Below are 22,688 nucleotides of genomic sequence, written 5' to 3'. Positions count from 1 at the left end.
TAGGCAAATGAAGAGAATTACTTGTTGCTAGTTGAAGTCAAGAAGTGAACTAGGTACTATATCCCTGAAATTGTGAAGTTAAGAATTCTTTAGGGTGCTATATCATTCAGGCGGAACTTGTCAAGAAGTGAGCTAGGTGCTATATCCCTGAGCCTACGAGTGTGAGCTTAAAAGCTTGCTTAGTGTTATATTCCTGAGACTGTATGTTAGATAGATGAACCTGGGGAAGAACAGTATCCCCATAGTAAGACTCTTGAGACATGTTGAGTTATCCCATCCGTGCACTGTTATCAAAGTATAATTTATCATTTATAGTGTGATTCCTGTAGAACCTGTAGGAGAAAGTCACACCCATCATGGCCTAATCAAAAAAGAGTGTTGAACTTCACTCATTACTCATGTGTGTTCTTTTGATGTCCAGTGTATAACTCTGCCCGTATAAAACAAAAGCTTTAGGTATACATTCTTGGTGCTGATTGATGGGGTGTTCGCGAGTCCCAGATTGATGAACAGGAGGAATCATCTGGGAAAATTATTAAACAAACAAGGACAGGAGAGATGATTCTCTGTGGCAAACTGATGTAGGGGAAGGCTTTTGTATATCTAGGGAGCCAGCAGGGATGAAGCATGGCTGTCTTTACACTCCAAATGAAATCAAGGAACAACAAAGAGGGATTTACCACATAGCTGGATAGAGTGAACATTTTTAGGCTGGAAATGTGGACCCAAATCTATAAAAAGCTATGTAGTCAATGAAGCATGCTTTACATTGGACCATCCGCCTGATATACACCAGCCACCAGTCAGATGTTCACATTCTTGATAATCTGAAGGTGGTGTATCAAGTAAAGAGATAATCAAAGATAGATTTTCATGACCAAGCCTGGGAGATACTAGCGCACTAGCAGATGTAGCATTGGGGCCAACCTGAAGAAAACGGGGGCTTTTCTGTATAAGCTTCATAGCAAAGTAACAGCTGCTGGCCACTGCGATGAACTGAAGGCTAGCAATGAACCAGGCTCAAACTGAAAGCCCAGATTACATCTGACTTGACCAGCATAGGGCGAGGTTCCATACTGAATGACCCAAGATGGGATACCCAGTTGTCCACCTTGCCATGACCAGCATCACCTCTGACTTGACAGTATTTAACTTGAGCCAGAGGAGTGCCATGCTACCTGTTATCTGTTATACATGTTATCTATGGCTACCATACATTCCTTTAATAGAGAATTGCTGTAGCTGACACCAAGATGGCCATCAAAATGGAGGATTATCTGAGTGTCTACAGAGTAGCAGTAGAGGCAGTGACTAAAGATATGGATATGGCTCTACAGAGGGTAGAGGTCAAAGTTAAAAAGCATTAGTGAGAGTACAAAGACCTGGGAAATACAACATAAGAGGGGTTATAGGAACAGAAAGGTGTAAGAGAGAGAGTCTGTATCTCTTCAGATAGGGATGAGCTAAACCATGCAAGCAGACATCTGCAAATTCCAGCCCCAGTGAGGCAATCAGACACAATCTCATGGTTGATGGTGTCAAAAGCTGCAGAAAAATCAAGCATGATCAGAGCCACTACCCTGTCAAAATCACATGCCATGCAGAGGACATCAAGAGTGGCAACTAGTACCAACTATGCCCTACGGCCCAAGATCATGGGAGAACATTCTCTAAGGATAGTTTGAGAATTGAGACTTGACAGAGGGGTGGACAGTTTGTGATCCAAGAGTGGCCTCCTCGTCCACAGTTATCTGTGGAAAGGAGAGAACAGAATGAGAGCTAGAGGAGGTAGCCTAGAAGTTAGAAGGTTTGGTTGTATGATAAGGTCACTATAGTTGCGGCATACACTGAGTGAGAAGCAAAATAATGCTGAATAATAGTGATTTTGGTGGCAAAGAAAACTGATATATCATTATATCAGGATCGAGGAGGGGTAAAAGTAGAAACGTATGTGGTGGGAGACATAAGACCATTCATCATAGAGAAGAGCCCTTTCTATTGATTGGTAGCAGAAGACACCCTGTACCTGTCTAATTAACGTTTGGCACTGAGAATAGAAGCATGGTAAGCCAAGGAAGGAATGTAAAGGCTCGGTAGTCAGATGTTAGATATGACCTACGCCATAATTCTTTACTATGTTTAACCTGCTAACAATTGGAACAAAGCTCATTGGTTAAACATGGAAAAGGGAATCATTACCTAGCGAGAGAAACATTGAAAAAGGCTGAGATGCTAAGAAGCATGACCAAGCAAAATAGATATCCTTCCAAGCTCAGTTAAGCTATAGATGTTATGTTATGTTATGTTATATTATGTTATGTTATGTTATGTTACTTGGCATTTATATAGCGCCTTATGTATCATTGGTATGACCTCAAAGCGCTGGTAGGTTGAATGCCCTCGGGAACCGCAGTTCAAGTCAGTAGAGAGAGTGAGAGTCATGTGGTGCATGGGCGCCCCGGGTATGTGTGCAGCTGGTGTGGTTGTTGCATGATAGCTGCTTCTTAGCGGTAGGTGTGGTGCTGAGGAATCAGTTGGATGTGTTCAGTCTGGAGGGTGGACACCCAAACTGAGTTCTGGCTACGTTAGGCCTGAGGAGGCACGTAAGCTAGCCGGTATGTGCTCAGCTAGTTGTGTTTTATTAGGATGATGAGGTGGTCTTGGGTTCATGTTAGTATGAGAACAGCTAGGCCGAATGTGACATAGCATAGCTGTGTTCTAGTTGAATGCTGATGTATAGGAGAGAGTAAGCGTAGCAGTGTGATATGGTTGTTATAAGTAAAGCAGCTGCGACCAAGCATGAGAGCAGGAGGGGGGGCGTACATAGCGGCATACATATATAAAGTGGCAGGATGGTGTGGGGAAGAGGCAGACACCGGGTGGCTCTATCCACATTAGTCTTACCATACAAACAAGGAGGTATCCAACTACCGAATTTGGAAAAATATTACCTGGCAGCTCAGCTGGGCTTTGTATCCAAGTAGTTAGCAGATGAGACCACTTCAGAGACTCCCCTGCTACAGACCATGATCTCCCCGATACAACTGAAAGAACTAATTTGGGTCCCCCAAAACCTGCTACGAAACGCACCCTTTCTGGCGACCCTGGGTAGGAAAATATGGCACAGGACCAATACGATCATGCACTTAAAACAATCATACTCCCCAGAAGTGCCGATAATCTCAGGGCTGAATAAAACTGAAGCCGATCTGAATAATATCAGGCTCTGGGAAAAAAAAGGGGTGTATACTTGGGGTGACCTATATGCCGAGGGAACCTTCTGGGAGTTTGCTACGTTGCAGGCGGAAGACGACATTGATACCGGCCAATTCCTCTGGTACCAAAAGATCTGAAAAATAGCACAAACAAAATGGGATACCTGGCCAGAGGAACCGGACGCAGACCCCTTCATAACACTGCTGTATAATCTGGGAGAAGGTGGGAAAGCAGTGTACCAAATATATAGCCATCTAATTGACACTCCCAACCCTCGAAGCGCTGATCTAAAGGAGAAATGGGAAACAGACATGGGACAGGAGCTGATGGACAAAGAATGGGATAGAGCACTGGCATTCCGCAAGGAAGTTTCTAGAAACCACAGATTCCGGTTGATACAGATAAATGTACTATACCGTACTTACCTAACCCCGAGCAAACTGGCTACATTCAGCAAACCCACGCAACCGAACTGCACTTGGTGCGCGTCAGATGACGCAAATTTGATCCACATGCTATGGAACTGTACCAGGACACAGAGCCTCTGGGCAGGAATAAAACAAACATGTGAGGAAGCAGGTGTGGCCAGGTATGAGTGGACCCCATCCGAATGCCTTTTGGGAACCTATCCCAGACTGGCTAAACTCAAGCACTCAGTTAAACTGATGGACATAATGTGCATCATGGCTAAAAGAACTATTGCTATGTCATGGAAAAAGCCCACAGGACCGAACTACAAAGTGTGGCGCAAAGAGCTTGAAAAGTGGGCGAACGCCGAAATGAGAGCCTTGGAGGACAGTGTAGCCAGATCCACTGAGGACTCGAGCATGGCACTAGCAGTATGGAAGGACACCATGGCAAAACTGTTCCACTCCTCAGACGATAAACACCCTTGAACAATCCACCTGGGTGATCCTCTGAACCACGAGGCCAACTACGCCACTCGACGCGGGACCAACACAGGCCCAGAAAACTCCAGAAACAGTCTTGCCCTTCTCCCCCCCACTACCCAGATACCCAGCTTGCCGGAAGCTTGTAGACCATTCCTCACGACAATCAAGGAGACAGTTAATGTCAATTTGTTGTTAGAAATGTTACTGTTTAATGTGATACAGCATAATTTAAGAAAATTCTGATATTCTGGCATTTGAAGAAACACCCACCATTGGTGTCGCTCTGTAATCAGATCTAAATGCCAATAAACACATTTTAAAATAAGTAAAGTGACAGGATGGATATGGTAAGCATATGATACAGATAACATGGGGATACAGCTACATAGCATATACATAGCATAAACAGGAGATACAGAGATATACAGGGCTATATCCACTCCATCCACTCCGTCCACTCTGTCTTTTCCATCCATTCCGTTCACTCTATCCTTTCCATCCACTCCATCTTCCTTTTCCATCTGTTCTATTCATTCCATCCTTTCCATCCACTCATCCTTTTCATTCACTCTAGCCACTCCATCGGTTCCATCCGTTACATCTGTTCCGTCCACTCCGTCCATTCCGTCCACTACATCCACTCTGTCTGTTCTATCCATTCCGTCTGTTCTATCCACTCCGTCCACTCTATCCTTCCACTCCATCATTTCCATCCTTTCTATCCTTTCCATCCGTTCTATCCCGACATTTGTTCCAATGCACTTCATCCGTTCCATCCATTCTGTCCACTTCATCCGTTCTGTCCACTTAATCTGTTCAGTCCACTTCATCCGGTCAGATGTCAGAAAGGTTGCAGAGATCATCAGTTAGAAGAATGGTACCAACACATGGTCTGTCTAGATCATAGGAAGGGGAGGATAAACTGAGATTAAATTAGGTGGGGCATAAGCAAAATCAAGTGCGTGGATAGAGGGATAGAGAGAGAATAACAGAGAGAGAGGGATGCAGAGAGATAGAGAAAGAGAGAGAGAGGGAGAGAGAGGGAGAGAGAGAGAAAACGAGAGAGATAGAGTTGGCAAGTGTGGTGAAGGGTGAAATTCACATCTAATTCATTGAGGTTACCTGCAAAGAAGACATCAGACCTCAGAGGGGTATATCAGAAGGAATGTTAGCTGGTCAGTAGAAGAAGCTTGAGTCATGCCTAGGAGAGTTTTATTGGAGATAGAGAGGGAACAGGGGGGTCACAGCACTTGGTGGTGCTCTTTAAAGATAACTGAAATCCGATCAGTGGAAGTGAGATCTGCATGATTAATTTTGAAGCTAAGAAAATGGCCTAAGTTAGTGCCTAACTTGAATATGGCAGTAGGAAGGTTTCCGTCACAAGCAAGAGCTTTGGTTGATAACTAGTAAGTATGTCGAAATATGATGGTGATTTTTATCTAAGACCGAGCACTTTACAAGCAGGCAGGTGCAATGAGGTGGGTGGGACTCTCTACCCTCTGTGTGGTTGATAAACCAGGAGGTGGACAACAAAGTGAATATGAGCTAATTAGATTCCATACACAATCCCACCCACAAAGATCAGCTAACACGGCCAATCTATCTGGGAAGAAGTACTTGCTAAGGTGAGCAGTGCTTTGTGACATTAGTTCCACTAGAGTAATTCAGCATTAAGGTTTGAATTGCTTGCTTCAGGGGTCCCCTGCACTGCCGGGTTTACTGTCAGTACATAAGTCAGAGTATCAATTCAGGTGGTAGCAGAAACCTATCAGAATAGACGACAACCACCTTAACTAGGAAAGCAGTAATAATTTAATAAAAATAAACTGAGAGAAGGTACAAGACTAGCCAGCTATGTATGCCAAAGCTACAACTAAAGAAATCAAAACTGAGGCTGGTCAAACTCTGGTCTGAAAAGGCAACAAGGAACAGATTAAGAAGGTAAACAAACACTAACATAACAGCATAACAAAGGAAATTGAAAAATGATCACCCCTCTGGGGACGTGCAGCATGGACCACAGAGAGCCCAGCCATTGCTAGGAACAATGCAGTTTGCTGCAATATAAATCTGGAGTCACATGTCAGGTAGTGACGAAAGGTCTACAGGAATAGTCTGACAGCCATCTTGGCTAGGGCTGCAGCAAGGGATTAAATACAAATAAAGGAAGAGGCGCGCAGTAGAGGCAGAGTAGCAGCCTGTGCAGTTACTCTCTTCAAGCAAGTCTGTTTGCAGTGTTTTTCGTTTTGAGGGAGGAGCAGTGCTTCAAAAGCCCTCTACAGCCACGCAGCGGCCGCAGAGTAGCGGCAGAGTAGCAGTCTGTGCAGTCTATGACTGCTACGGACGCTATGGATGCCGCTACCCCTAGTCAAGGCTTGGAGGAGGAGGGCCGCTGTCTCCGAAGCTCGCATGTTCGCCGCGAGGAGAAACTGGAGCTGGGAAATCTAGTTAAGCTCCCTTTGTCTGCAAAATATCAGTTGACTTCCATTCTACATACCCCGACAATTCCAGCAAGCCGTGAGAAAACCGGCAAAATTGAAATAACAAAATTGGCAGGAAAAGGGCTAGCGAGCTCCCTTTTGCAAGCGCCACACATAAGATCATTGCAGGCATTTGATACATGTGCGATTTACACAGAGCACCAGTTCACCATCGCGCCTGCAGAATTGGCGACTTCCCTACAAACTCTAAAAGCGCCTCTATGAACATTTTCCCACCCCGTCCTCCCCGCACCCACCTCCTCACCTGGTTGTGGCACGCTTGACCAGCCTGTCGGAGGATAGGCAGCGTCGGCTGCCTCCGTCAAGGCGGGGACAATGGGTGGCCCGGGGCAGAGATGAAACATGGTGGCTCTGCTCCTTCGGGAGCGCAGTGCTGCTGCGGGCCTCCCAACAGGTTTGAGGTTGCTCGTGTGGGAGAAACTGGTGCTGAGAACAAGTCCCTCTGTCTTGTGAAGATCAGTGGGTGTCGTGGAGCTCTGGACCCGCGAGCGACACCTTGTCATCCCGAGGGAGGTAGCACAATGTGTCTGGAAAAGCAGGCACAACCAGCCTCCTTACGGTGCGAGCTGATGTACATGTCGGTTCCCGCGGAGAGAGGGTGTTCTACTCGGAGACCTGTGTCGTTGAATCTACAACGCTGCAACCTACTTCAGCAGAACAGATGGCGAGTGACCTTCAAGAGGAGGTGGAATTCTTCAGTAGTAGCGCCGATGGTACTGCCCCCAAAGACATCAGAGACACTAGGAAAAAGTCTGCGAACAGCACCTTATCAGTGAAACAAAATTTTTAAAAACTAACACAGAACCAAATGGAAGCAACTCCTTGTGAAATAAAGTTAACTTTTGAAAAAAAAAAGGAAAATAAAAAAAAAGTCAAAGAAACAGACTTTTAAACAAACTAACCCATTTAAACAGAGGGAAAAGAGTGCAAACAAAGCAGTAAATAAACAAGGAATGGACAAAGCTTTGTCCATAAAAGCACTAAAAGATGTTTTTAGCAAGCATCCCAAAAGGAATCTTGATAACAAAGGTGAACTCTCTGACGCTGAAATACTTGAAGCAGTTAAAGAAAATCAGACGGCAACAAAATATCAGAAGATTGATGGAGACCTACCAATGGAATCTACAGATCCTCAAACACTCCTTAATTCTGTGACGCTCCATGCCCGGAGAACTTTGGCAAACCAGCCCCCCTCCCTCTTTGACTACAAACATAGCCTCAAAGAAACTGCCACAAACAGTTATGATGGACCAATAGCCAGAATTCCAACTTAATGGGGGTTGCCTGTGCCTTTGATCCACCCAAGCGCCTGGAACATGCCACCACCTCAGCAACTTACACAAACGATTGTTGCAGAAGAAGTTTTTCACACCTACGAAAAGGTGTCCTTAACTACGTCTCAGCTGTCGATGCAAAACCAACTGCCACCAGCGAGACTAAACCATTTGCCTCCCTTGACGGAGAAAAGGTCTGAATTACCATCAAAGCAAGACAAAGGACTGCATTTTGTGCAATCTCGCACTGAATCAAACTCCCCCTTTAGGGGATCAAAGGTCCGATATATCACTAGAGCAAATCAAATGCCAGAAACAGAATAATAAGGCGCCTGCTGAAACTCTGATCTCACCACCCTCTGGCAATAATTGTGAAAACAACTTTCCTCATGCTTGACCACTAACAATATGATCCACGCTCCAGAAGAAGCCTGTGCAAATAAAGACAAAAGCACCCGCCACGCGACCCATGATCTACACCGCAGAAAACTGCCATGGAAGATAGATTTAAAAATCAAACCCACGCAGATCTGGCCACAATCATCGCCAAAGTAAACGAAGGTAGAGATTTACACCAAGGACAAGATAAAGCTACTAGAGGCCCAACTGAGACTGTATCGCAAACTGTCACAGTACCTAATGTTTGTAACCATGTGGACATTCCACCCAACCAACCCAGAGAACAGGACATGATTACTCTGGTTAGCGACCCAGGTCCTTCCACATTGGCCTCACATCTTGCCAAAAGAGAATTGAAAGACGCTGGGAAGAAATCACAAACATCGGGGACAATAAGAGACAAAGGTGCTCTCCCTAAAAGTAAAGCAGACCCTCTACAAATAAATTGCTCCATTGATGAAGATGTAATTTTATCATTGCAAGATCCTGTCAGAATTTGCAGCTCTGGGTATGCCTCCAAAGAAAAAAAACAACCAAGATTTTGTGATTTTTGACAAATCAAAACAAAAATTCGACAAGAACCTTGAAAACGATGTCAAACCTCGTTCAAATCACCATCTTCGGAGGATCCATGTTCGAGCACAACCCAAAGAGTTAAAATCTGGTGCCCAGTTCCCGCACTGAGAAAAGGTATTCAATCGACCCCATTATTTATGAGTAATAATTCAGACAAATCTATCCCTCAAAACAACCCAGGCAAAAAACTGCATTTACCTGATTTACCTGATTCTCCAAAAACAGGAAATGATTTCCTATCGGACGAGGCTCTGATGAACATAAGTCAGCATTTAAATGATAAACCGGAAAATCGTCCTGTTAAAATTACGAGCAGAAAATCAAACAACGAGAATCTGGGAAATCCATCGTGTAGTGAGGGAATAAGTGCGGAAGGAGGCACCCAGATATCGGTCACCACAGCAACCTTCTACACCTTAGAAGATAGATGTAAAGAATTGGCCTCTGACTCAAACTGGGGCTCACAGCAGGTCACTGTGCTCAAATATAGTGTGAACAACCCAGACGATAAATCCACTTCGATGAAGCAAAGCAACAACCTGCAAGATCCACCTACATGGAACCCTTCATCAAAAGAAACAAGCCCAACATCAGCCCAGGGAGAAGAGTGAAAACTAAATGGATCTTTAAATTGGAACAACTACTAGACAATCGGGAAGACGTTATACTAAATAGGAGAACTGTGATGGATCTATTACATCATATCCATAAGCTCTGATCAATAAGAACACTAAAAATAGTTGATCTAAGCCATAAGAATCACAAAGCTATAACCTATCTACACATAACTTCCCCAACTGTGAAAAAACGTTAAAGAGACTCAGTGGAACATCTTTTAAGTTTGGGATATGATTTAACAGAGCCTACTGAAAAAGTGGCCTCTTTGTCACCTTTATATAAATCAAAAAAACGTAAAGAATCAGCAAATAGTCCCCATATCAACACAAGCCATTCACCACAAAGAGAGAGGATGCAAGACGAAGGTTGCTCCAAGATCAGCGTGAATGCCCAACCCATTGTCAGAAACAAAACTTACGATCGTAGCCTTTCAGCCCTTAAAACAGGTGAGATCCTGCAAAACAAAAACTCATGTTCACTGGAAAGGACATCAACCAGAGCAAAGCCGGTAGAAAAGTCAACCTATGACGATCCTCTCAAGACCGGTAGATTTCCAAGTGGTCCAATTCCGAAAATGAAGAGAACAAGCTTCCAATCAGTGCCGCAACTGGTCAAGAAAAGGACAAAGTAGCCCCTCTACAACAGCTTTGGGCCTGGATTCCAAAGGCGCTTAATTCTCATCTAAGGAAGAAGCAATGCGCGATTCCTCAGCACCAAGAACAAGCGGCAAAGTATATTGACGATCAAAATAAAGTGTTGAGGTTAGGCTCTTGGAACACGAGAGGTTTTCAACATCTGACAGCCCCTGGAGATGTGGACCTAGGGACCTTTGACATACTGTGTTTCCAGGAAACCTGGTTGGTCGAAAAACCTATTTTGGATGGCTATGACATCGCCTTCGTCCCAGCAAAAAAATTAGACAAGGATCGTCCCTCTTCTGGCTTAATATCTGCCTTTCGCTCTGGGAGTGGTCTCTACTTGAAAGTAATTCTAGTAGCAAATCTATTCTTGCTGGTAACTCTTGTGAGCTGGGAACACCAAATGGAACAAACAGGAATTTTGATATCAACGCCTGTGATAATTTTGAACACCTACTGTAATCCAGCAGCACTTGAGAACAAGAATTACCTTAGAATGATCAAAAGAGCAGTCGATGAAGCATACGCCGACTATCAAGTATTACATATACATATTTGTGGTGACTTAAATGCAATATGCCAGACTCACGACCAAAAACAGGAAAAATAAACTATCACCAGCAGAGGACAAAGGTGTCTTATGGCAAGACCTAATGGAATCGAGAGAACTGTACAACCTAGACATGGTGTTTGAATTGCCAAGCCGTATTCCGACATGGGAGAGAGAGGAGTCATCCGCAACAATCAACCATATTTTTGTATCCCGCACTGTTCTCTCTGCTGCAATGTCCTTTAAGGTCACAAAAACCAACTCTAGTGACCACAATCTATTGATCACCTCGTGGATGTCACCTCACGCCCAAAACCAGAAAATGTGCGTACAAATTGAAAAAAACACGCAAGGAAATCGATTAAAGCAGAGTGCACGAAGCATCAAAGAACTTAGTAGTAATTACAAAAATCTTGCAGGTAATAGCAACATTGATCAAACTGACTACCAGCCTCTGCTTATGGTCTACAAGAAAAATGTAAACAAGCAGAGTCAGTTACCCAATCTCACAAAACACAGATGTGAGAAAACCTTGGTAGAAAAAAGACGTGCGCTTCGCAAAATCAAAAGAACAGCAACAAGATTGAGCACCCAGTCCACCAGGGACGCGGCCGTAGAATCGTCAAAAAAATATAGATCTTGGGTTAAAGGGCACCAACTGGCATTAGAGCAGCAAGATTCAGAGGAAATGTTGAAGTTGTTAAGTGGACATAAGCCAAGAGAATTTTGGTCGCTTATAAGAAACGCAACAACTGCTACGAACAATGCACGCCTGAATAGTATTGGAGAAGCCACCTAGGTGAAACACTTCAAGACCTTATTTCAATCCTCAGCATCCAAAAAGCAGGAAAGACAAAGTGCGACAAATAAAGCCTGGGCAATGATGGACGACAAAGAAAGCATCATGGGGTAATCCGCAAGCTGAAATCATCGAGAGCCCCTGGACCAGACGGGATAACGAACATCGACCTCAAGAAACATCCGGAGGAATGGGGCACCTTTATCAGTGCCGTATTTAAAAGATGTGCAGAATCCAAATCAATTCCACCATCCTGGACATCAGCAACAGTGGTCCTGATCTTCAAAAAAGGTAGTAAAACCGATTCGAGAAATTACTGTCCAATTGCATTACTCGATGTAATCTGGAAGGTATTTGGCTCCTTTTTAATAAAGAGATTTCAAGCATGGGCAAGCAAAGATCATTGTGCAGACTCGTTCCAGACAGGCTTCACGAAAAACATCGGGACCACAGCGGACATCATGCTGCTGCATATACTTAAGAGCAAGATCATGGAAGGGAGTCCCAGGGTCTTTATAGTGTTTGTCCATCCAATGGAAGCTTTCGATCAGGTTGATAGAGGTCAACTTTGCAGCAAATTGTCATCTCGGAAATTCCCTGATGAACTCTTAGAACCTTTAAAATATCTCCATTCAAACACTAGCCTGAGAGTCCGCCTTAATCACCAGGGCCTGCTATCAGTAGAAATACCTATGCTGAGAGGGGTAAAGCAAGGTCGTCCGCTTGCTCCAGCACTTTTTCTGACATATCTGGGAGACCACAAGAACACAGAAGATAGTGTAAGATCTTTTCCACCAAGACTAGGACAAGCAAAAACAACTCGCCTTTTGTATGCTGACGACATGATTTTACTTGATCATACAGCGATTGGTCTACAGAGACAACCAGACAATCTTCAAAAGTACATCGCTGCTAACAATCTTGAAATCAACAAAGAAAAGACCAAAGTCATGTCACTAGAAAAATCCCACAAAAGTGCGGAAAAACTAAAATGGAACCTGGAAGGCTGCCAAATAGAAAAAGTTGAGGAATTCAAGTATTTAGGAGTCAACTTTGATAGCTCAAAGTCAGAAACGTCAATGAAACGAGTGCTATTAGAAAAAAACAAGGAAACTAACATAACAAGCTAAAGCTATTGACAAAATATGTGTCTGATTCTCATTGATCGCAGTGATTAACTTCTATAGAATTAAGGTCATACCATCCTTGACCTACGGTGCTGAAGCTATGCCATGCCTACCAAAACAAATGTGGCTAAAACTGGAAAGCTACTTCTGGAGGACGGTCTTAAGTCTCCCAAAATCAACCCCTATGTCCTCGATTAGGCGTGAATTTAGTCTCCTGTCACTTCAAGAAACGATTGAGTATAACAGCGTGACGCTCTATAGGAAAAGCCTGTTACAGAATCATCCACCCATATACAGCCTGATGAATGAAGAAATTGTAGGGGGGCGCTGTAAAATGTTTAACAAATCGTGTCAGGACATTAAAGAAAAACTGAAGGTGATCCAAAGTTCTGAAGAAGAACTGATCGGGAACCCGACAAAAGTAAAAAAAGAAAGTGGAAGAACTAGACTGGATACAGATGCTAGATATAGCAGCTAAGAACAAACTTACAATCCACCTGCCGGTCAACACTAAAAAATGAAACCAGACTCAAGAATTTCTAAAGAAGTTCCCGAATATATCTTTAAGAAACATCTTCCTACAAGCTTGTCTCAACCTTTTGGAAACTAACGAAATTCTGCCAGTAAGAGGTCTATCATTCTCAAATAAATGTTGCTTCTGCGAAGAGAAAAACGAAATAGAGGCAATAAGACATCTCTTGCTGTCATGTGTTGGCACGTGATCGGTTAGAATGACATATCTAAACCGAAGGATATATATAACGGAAGAGGCATGGTAGGAAGCCAGGTAAGCACGAATGCTGATGCTTCAAAAACAAACTGAGCCCAGGCAACATATGTCCTAAAAAAAGGCCTACAACGAACAGATTTGAAAGAGTAAATAAAAACAAAATAACAGTGTGACAAAGGACATAAAAAAATTACCTGCCTCCGGCAATGCTGGAGGAAGGCAGCAAGGAGCTCAGCGATGACTTGTTAATTCTCTAGTTCTGCTGATTGCTCGAAGAAGTCACATCAGCAACCTCCTTAAATTTTGATTTGAAGTCCACAAAGCAGCAGCACACCATGCACCCTTTGTTGTTTGCAGGCTCCAGAGCAAGATGGTTTAGAATGTCTCACTGATGCACTGTGGAGAAGCCCCTTCTGAATGCAAACTGCTCAGAAGGTGTGATAATGTTATTAATTAGTCAGCATTTCGATCGCTGCCAGACTTATTTTGCAAATGATTTGGCAGAACAACCAAGAAGAGATATCAGTCAATGGAGAGAACACTCTTAATGATGCTGTTCCCTAATGGTTGCTAAGATATCACTCCCACCACACAAGAGTTTGATATAAACCTAGATCCCGCAATTGAAGTCCTGCAATTGACCATCAAACAGGAATGATTTAAATATGTTAGTTAGAAATACCTTCTGGCTGACGTACCATTGCTGATTTTGTATTATAAGATGCATCACCCATAAGCTGACTTACTGCATATGTTATTGTCATGCCCAAAACGGGTTGATTTTTGGGTTGATGTCTTTAATACCCTGGCCAAAATATCAAAGGGGCTGAGTGTGATGCTCTACACAATTGAAAGATGGCAGAATACTTTATTAATGGCCCATGCTATAGAAGAACTGTATATAAAATTGCTTCCCGGTAGAAGTAACCCTAAAGATATTTGGTCAGACTTTCAATATCACTTGCAAACCACTGGCAAATAAACAGCATAAGGATAACATAAAGGATGTTGCATCTTTAATTTGTCTTACAGCTATACTTTTTGTCTGAATGTTAAGTTTACATTTTGTATTAGTTCTAACTATAATGTATATTTTGCATTGAACCAGCTTAAATGTTTTTCATGACGCCTTTCTTTTTGTAGAATATGTGATTCGAGTTCTGCCTTCACTTATTGAGACATGCAACTGTAGCCATGGCCTCAAGAACATACCAGTCTGATCCAGCAAGTGATCTCGCTGTTTTTCTTTAAACAGTGTTCGTCAGACCATGTGTTTGTTGTCATATTAGTAGTTTTCAATGTATCAGTCTATCTCCTCCTTCTCCTCAGTATTAATTATGCTCAGGGCCCCAGGGCACAGTTTACCTCATGATCGCATAGCTTCCATTTTGTAAAGCATTCTTTCAAATGTTACAGGTACTGTGATGAAAAAAGGATAAACGTTTTGTAGTAAAGAATAGGCAAACAAAAGTAGCTCATCATAACACTGCATAAGAATTTAGAAACAAAAGCCAACGACAATGGATGCAGAAAGGGAACAATTGAAAAGTTTGAGCACATACATTATCTGGACCAAAGAGACTACATCTTAAAGTTTAAAGGAAACTAAGATAATCGTATACAGAGGAAATGAGAGAGGATTGCAGGGGCATTCTGCAGTAGGCAGACGGAATACTTACATTAATATGGATAAACTGGGGGGTGTGCAATATCATTCAGTAGATTGTACTTTAATTCAATACAAACTCCTAGAATGGATGATGAGAGTCCTTATGGGGGGGGCACATGAACAAGTTAACTTCTTATATAGAAAGAAGCACAGGGTTGTAATTAAACTTAAATACTAGGAAAACTGCCTAACCATCACATCAGTTAATGTATGGATACACTCCCATATGAGTTAGTTGGTGGTTCATCAGAACAGATTACTCATAAGGCAATGAGTAGATTGGTACAAAGATGGCTCCTTCATCATCAAAGGACATTGGACCTGATGATCCACAATAGATCAGGTGTACTGTTCATTTCATCTACCTTAGAAGGCTGTAGATGAACTTATTTTCGGATTGTAACCTGTGGTCCCATATTTAACTAGGTACTGGTGGAGTGACCATTTGAGCAAGGACCAACATGTATCATAAACGAGGTTTTAGTAGCCAGTAAACTCCACCATCACTGCTGTTATGCAAACCATATGCGAATGTTCCCTGTATACTTTCATAAATTCCCCACTATGGGGCCGTGCAGACTCTACTCAGGTGGGTGGCACCCATCCCGTCACTATTTTTCTTTTCTGAAAGTTCAATATTGGTCCCTCTACTTATAGACACACAATTTTGCAGATTGGTAAAATGTCATGACTTTGTTCTCAGTGGCCCCACAGAGGCGGCTGCAGACTCATGCTTTCATATACAAACCACACTTTACTCACCCAATATTGCAAATTTCCCTGTTGGTTTCTACTCACTATAAACATTCTAGTGCCAATGGGCAGCAGAGGGCTTACATTTTTAGTTTCATTTGAGGATCACACCAGCATCAGAAAATCATCACAACACAGCCTTTCCATTTCTGAATTTGAACAAAGGTCATCAATGTGAACATTATGCGAATCATCAACCAAGGACTATACCATTAGATCTAAGGTGTTTATCCTGAGTGTAAACAGCAAAAGACAGGCCCAGAAAACAGACTTCTTTTATTTAAAAAATAATGCTTGAAAGCAATAAAATATTACAAAAGCAAAGCAAGTCGTATGGTTTCATGTCTACATCATTTCTTCTCCTCCCTCCTTCTAAACGCCCCTATTTGTTTCATGTCTTTCCAGGCAGAAGAGCACCGCACAGAGCAGAAGCAGCTGAAACTGCTGCAGAAGAGGCAGGCACAGGTCTTGAAGGAAAAGGACCAGCTGCAGAGTGAGCACAGTCGCGCCATCCTGGCCCGCAGCAAGCTGGAGAGCCTGTGCAGAGAGCTACAAAGGCACAACAAATCACTCAAGGTCTGCATAACATTGTTTCAGATGTTTTACATACTATCGTCATATCTATTGATTTCTTGGTGGCCGGGGTGCAACTTATTTAGGGTAGCAATCGAGAGAGAATCTCCTGTTTATACTGGAAAGCACAGAAGTTATAAAACTTCTCATATTCTCCTTATGTACATACCTGAATAATGGGAACTATAACAGAAACATGAAAGCTGAAACCCCTGTCCATCCTACCATGGATGATCCTACTCTACAGTGTTTGGTACAAGCAAAGACAGATCGTTTCTTTGAGCCCAGCACCCACTGAAACAATGGCTATATTCTTGTTGCACTAGTTTTTAGAGAGAGCTTGATACGGGCTGTGTGGTTGTGAGAGCTAGAAACACTTCCTGACTGTTAAAGGCATCGATTAATTGCTGCTCCACAGATAACCTGGTTCAACACTGATTGCTTTTGCATGGTGGCTGATTGCATCTGCATGGTGGCTGATTGCTTTTGCATGGTGGCTGATTGCTTTTGCATGGTGGCTGATTGCATCTGCACGATTGTTGATTGCATATTCATGGTTGCCGATTGCATCCGTATGCTTACTGATTGCATTTGTGTGGTTGCTGATTGCATCTGCATGGTTGATGATTGCATCTGCATGGTTGCTGATTGCGTTTCCATGATTGTTGATTGCATCTGCATGGTTGCTGATTGCGTTTCCATGATTGTTGATTGCATCTGTACGGTTACCGATTGCATCTATATGGTTGCTGATTGCCACTGCATGGTTGCTGATTGCATCTGCATGGTGGCTGATTGCATCAGTATGGTTGCTGATTGCATCTGCACGATTGTTGATTGCATATTCATGGTTGCCGATTGCATCCGTATGCTTACTGATAGCATTTGTGTGGTTGCTGATTGCATCTGCATGGTTTCTGATTGCGTTTCCATGATTGTTGATTGCATCTGTACGGTTACCGATTGCATCTGTATGGTTACCGATTGCATCTGTATGGTTGCTGATTGCCTCTGTATGTTTGCTGATTACATCTGCATTGTTGCTGATTGCATCTCTATGGTTGCTGACTGTATCTCCAGGGTGGCTGGCTGCATCTGCATGGTTGCTGATTGCCTCATCACGGTGGCTGATTGCATCTGCATTGTTACATAGTTACTGATTACATCCGCATGGTGGCTGATTGCCTCTGTATGGTTGCTGATTGCATCTGCAAAGTTGCTCAAAATATACCAAAAGAAAGGAAAGGAATCAATCAAATGTGTCTACTGATAAGACAGAGCTGGATGTGTCAAATGCTTAACCGAATATGTGAGGAACTATGGAAATTAATATGTTAATAGACTGTGAGATGATTGAAATGCATTTTTATTTCAGATACACTTTGCATAAAAGGACACTATTCTGTCCCTTAATAATGAGCTCGTTTTGACATCTGCAGTAAGCCTATGGAAAAAAGCCAGACAAATACCATAAATTGGGGTTATGCTCTTTGATGCTATTCTCACCAGTCTCTGTTATCAGCAAAGACAAATGGATTATCAGGCTCTTCACATCATGCATGCAGTGGATTCATGGATATGTCCCCTGTGTGCCCACGAGCAAAGAGTAGAGCTGCAATGGTGGTGGCTATTGTTCTCATATTGTCCACCCCTCCAACACCAATGCCATCCAATTGCATTGTGAGCCTGGTTTTCCTTGGCAACAAAACAGAGCACAATCCATGTAATTGCACAGATGCAGCTCCAGTCACAATGTGGCAGCATTTTAGCACGCTGGGCCACAGACAAGGACTCTGCATTTGCATGCTTGCACTACATATTACAAAATGATATCCTAAGGTAAGGATACCCCTGTCACCTGCACACCTTAGTAGTAGTGAAACCAATCAAATTGTGTAAACCTTTAAGTTAACATTTGTAAATTACGACTTTTTTGGTGTAACTCTATAGGCATATACGCAATACACTTATTGAAAATATTTATTCAACTTTCAGTCTATTCAAAAGAAAAATAATTCTCAATTCCTTTGTCTTGTCATGGGAAAATTGTCTCTAATTTCTTTGTAGTTATCTTCTTAAACATTCAAAACTGAGCTCAGCGCATTTTGGGACTACAATCCCTTCTTCAGGGGCAACAAAATGTTTTATCTGAAAAAATGTGATAAATAAAAGCACTAATATTTCACTACTTCATTCTACATTGTAATCAACTCTATGTAAATCTTACTAAATGTCTCCTCATATTCCTGAATTATACCCACATGTATACCAAAATAAACATTTACATGACTTTATTTTATGTATATTAATATATGTAGCTCCAAAATGATCAATTGTGTGTATTTGTTCAAATGTAAATATAGACTTTTTTTCTTTTCTTTACAATTAGAAAAGGGAAAGGAAATGAGAAAACGAAATTACTAAAGCATTAAGCTAATAAAGATTTAGACATAACTGGATTTCCAATTGTTATCATCCCATCTAACAGAGGCAAAAAAAATATCATTAGCATGATGAGTAAAGGTTATTTTGGTACCTGTTGTTCCAAGAATTGAATTGATAGGGTGCACTTGAAAGCTATTCGGGTTCACCTTATCTGTGCAAATAAATTAAACAAATTAATGATTTGTTCTAATTGTATTCATTCTATAGGATGAATTGTAAAAAACTACATAGCAATAGAAATCATAAGTATTTTTAGGCATATTTTTACCTTAATAGTAACAATTATTGAAGAGAAAGCTAGAAAATATTGGCAGGAAGCGTGTTCAGTTCAAGTCTTACTAGCATTTGAAAATGTGTGCCTTTATTTACACTAAGCAGTGATGTAATAATGTCACAATATAATTAAATATTCACGTCAAGACAAGGTGACGTAAAGATGGTAATAACAACAAAGACATTTCGAAGATGGTAATAACAACAAAGACATTTTGATTCCTTCTAACGGGATTCACGTAAAATTAAAAAAATGCCCCCTTGAAAAAACATAATTATAAAATGTACAAAGTTACAAAAAAAGGGAAAAGATAAGGTAAATCATTTTGTGACTTGGGTGATGTGCACTTATACACACTTAAAAAAATAAAGAAGATAACGTGAATTTGGGGCTAATCGTAACTAGCAAACAGGAACTTCATGGCTCAAAATTATTGTTCAACTCCACAATTATGCAACTATGGTGTGCACCACACCTTCATAAATGATTCATTGTGTAATCCAAGCATAGATTGTTTAAAACAGTGTAGATCAAATGTAACAATGTTCAAAATATCATAATCTGAAGATCTCTCAATCAAGACTTTTGCTTGTTGTCAAATCAATTGCCTTACAATTAACAATTTAATTGAGTTCTATATGAATAATCCCAGATTGAAATCTTCATTCATACCATAGGGGTATAATGTTCCTAAAAACTATCCAGAACATTTCTCTTTGTGTCAATATTTTCTATAAATTCCCTCCTGAAGTGGATGGTTGTATTGCTTCAAGGATTACAAACCTCATCTGTGCTTGCTGTGTTTTTTCTAAACATAATGACGTGGTAATCAGGATTTGAAGTTACCAATGGATGTTGCATTTATGCTCAAAACATCTTTTCTTAGTCCTACCCTTAGCCTTTTCTTAGCCTTTCTAAAATTGTCCACATGGACAACAAATACCATAAATAACATTTTTGGAACGACATGCTGCATAGTATTTTAGTTGAATCTTTTTCGCCAAGAGCCGATGAGCGATATGATTTACCTTCATAATGTCATTGCAGTTACTACAACCAAGACATGGGAAGGTACCTGCATTTTTTGTCTGTAGTGTCAATTGTTTTTCACCTGTCATACGTTAAACTTTGACTAAATCATCACAGTAATCTTTGCCTTGTTTGTATGCCATAATCAGAGGCCTAGAAAACAGGCATTATAATTGTGTATCGCAGTGTAACAATTTCCAATTATTTCTGATGATTCTTGCTATATGGTTACTTTGGTTGGTATATCTATCTCTAAAATTGACCGTACAGTAAACTATTACCTGTACTGCGTGGATGAAAACTTGTGTAATGTAGTGTATTATTGACATCTGTAGATTTATGATATATTGTTGTATTGAAGACACTATTAGCTAAAATGGTTTTAGTGTCTAAAAAAAAGTAGTGAGGGTATGCTAATCTCAAGTGTACATTGTATCCTTGATTATATTGTATTGAGTGTGGTTACAAAATTAAAGAGTTCTATGCTTGCAGTGCCAGAGAGTCCACAAATACAGGATGTGTGCATGCAGAAAAAAATCAGACACAGCCCTTTTACCCAGAGTTTCACTGCATTTGCACACACTAGAGTGAACAGTATGCAAGTAAAGGGTGAGAAGTCTGACTGATTTTGCAGTTGTTTTTAAAGTATTTCTCACAACCTTCCACATACTGGGAAGACGGTCCTCCCTACACACGAAATAGGAAGCATGATCTGGCTGGTATTCATTCAAATCATTGCTAACTCAATGCCAGAGTCTCTTAAACAATCATACATATATTGATTTTCCATATTTAGACTTCTCCATAATGAAAACATTAGGTTTAAGTGGAATAATGTCATACAAGTTGGGTGAATTTGTTATGTTTAATGAATGCAATGAAATGGGTAAAAACCACGCCATAATACTTTTTTTTCAGAAACAAATCCAATAATTACTACTACAATGAAAGGTTCTACTGAATAGTGAGGAATTAAATCTAAATTCTAATTCATTCACCAACAGGAAGAGACCCTTCAACGGGCACGAGAGGATGAAGAGAAGCGGAAAACAATTACCAATCACTTTCAGGCCACGCTGGGTGACATCCAGACACAGATTGAGCAACAGAGCACGAGGAACAGCAAGTTGTGCCAGGAGAATGCTGATCTGGCAGAGAAACTGAAGAACATCGTTGAGCAGTGTGAAGGAAGAGAGGAGGTAAGAACCATTCTCAGCACATCTGTATAAATAACACCCCACCTGTAGAATTGATGGGATTTTTCTGGAGTAAGATAACCACAAGCAATCAGTCCAAGAAATTGCCCATTGGTGTAAAGGTGTTAAAAAACAATTTACATTGGTAGAGGCCCAGCAGGATACTTAAATGGTAGTATTAGTGAAGGTGCCTAAGCACCGGTCATTCAATAAATAGGTGACAACAGCTGTGGTTGAAAAGTCCAGAGATGTCTTTTGTACACAAGAAAAATAATCATGAATGAGGCTTGGAAGCTCCTGGTTGGGTTTCATTTAACCTCTGGAACTAAGTAAACGCCATTACTACTGCATTGCAAACAAGATAACCACATTGGTCTATCAATCACAATCGCCCCACTCCTGTCCTGTTGTTACCTGTATGCAGTCGTCCATATCTTGTCACTGTTTGGAATCTTAGGGAGGGCCTGAATTAAGAGTTCAGAAGTTCAGGCTTGGACTGGAGCGTACAGCAGTATGGGAATGCCCGTAGAGCTGGCCCAAAAGGCTAGATTCAGACAGTTTAGTGGACCCATGTTGGCAAGTTGGATAACTTGGTAAACTGTGCAGCTGGTAGTTTTAGCCACTCTTACCCAATGTGCTTTAATACCTATTTTGCCAAATTTTACCAGAATTTCACCCTGAATTTCTTCTCAATGAGTGTTTTTTTTAAATGTTATTGGTTAATCAAACCTTTAAAAAAATGCATTATATCAGTGAGAAAATAATTAGTTACAAAAATGAAAAGTACATATTCATCGGAAAAAACAAAAAATAAACAAATAGGTTAAAAAAAGACATTGAATCTCCATAAAATCAAACAGCCATTCATTTAAGTACTAGCATTTCATAACAACACACATTACTAATTGGCCGTTAAATTCAATGATTTAATAAAACCCACCACAGAGATCATGTCTGACGTGGAATTACCATTCAAACACCTGGTCCAAAAATAAGTTATGTCCAAAAAGTTTAGTGAATACATTTTTTAAAAAAAAATAAGCAATTCACCTTGCTTGAAGGGAAGGACAATGTATTATTAGATGCTCCATGGTTTCCACCTCCGCCGATCAATGCGAAATTGGCAGAATGCTTAATCAGTATTTATTATCTTATACCTGACACACAGATGTTTGGTGGAATGGAGATTCGACCTGAATTTTACAAAGTCACTATGCACAAAACAATTAGGATATAATGAAAGAAATGAAGCTTAAGACCCCCCATTTCTTATGCTCAAACCATTGATGGCCCAACGAGGGATAGCTATGCATTTCATCAATTGTCTGGCACCAATCCCATTTCAACAATACGTTCTTTGTGTACCCTGGTTGCTCAACTAATTCTGCTCTGCTTGCACCGATCCTATCCAATAAGGAATCACATAAA

The 22,688-nt window shown here is 41.3% G+C and overlaps 1 protein-coding gene across 1 annotated transcript in view; it reads left to right on the top strand.

Annotated features, from left to right (window-relative positions):
• TXLNB (taxilin beta) overlaps positions 1 to 22,688 on the top strand; it is a 169,017-nt gene that overhangs the window by 70,745 nt on the left and 75,584 nt on the right. Inside the window, exons 4-5 of the mRNA XM_069608114.1 lie at positions 16,149 to 16,319; positions 21,069 to 21,263. Of these exons, the coding sequence (XP_069464215.1) occupies positions 16,149 to 16,319; positions 21,069 to 21,263 (366 nt within the window). The remainder of the gene's footprint in view (positions 1 to 16,148; positions 16,320 to 21,068; positions 21,264 to 22,688) is intronic.

The sequence above is a fragment of the Ambystoma mexicanum genome, chromosome 4q, assembly GCF_040938575.1.
Source record: "Ambystoma mexicanum isolate Mex_15411 chromosome 4q, UKY_AmexF1_1, whole genome shotgun sequence".
In the NCBI taxonomy this organism is placed as follows: domain Eukaryota; kingdom Metazoa; phylum Chordata; class Amphibia; order Caudata; family Ambystomatidae; genus Ambystoma; species Ambystoma mexicanum.
Note: the sequence above shows the minus strand (reverse complement) of the source record. Positions and strands in the feature narration are given on the sequence as shown.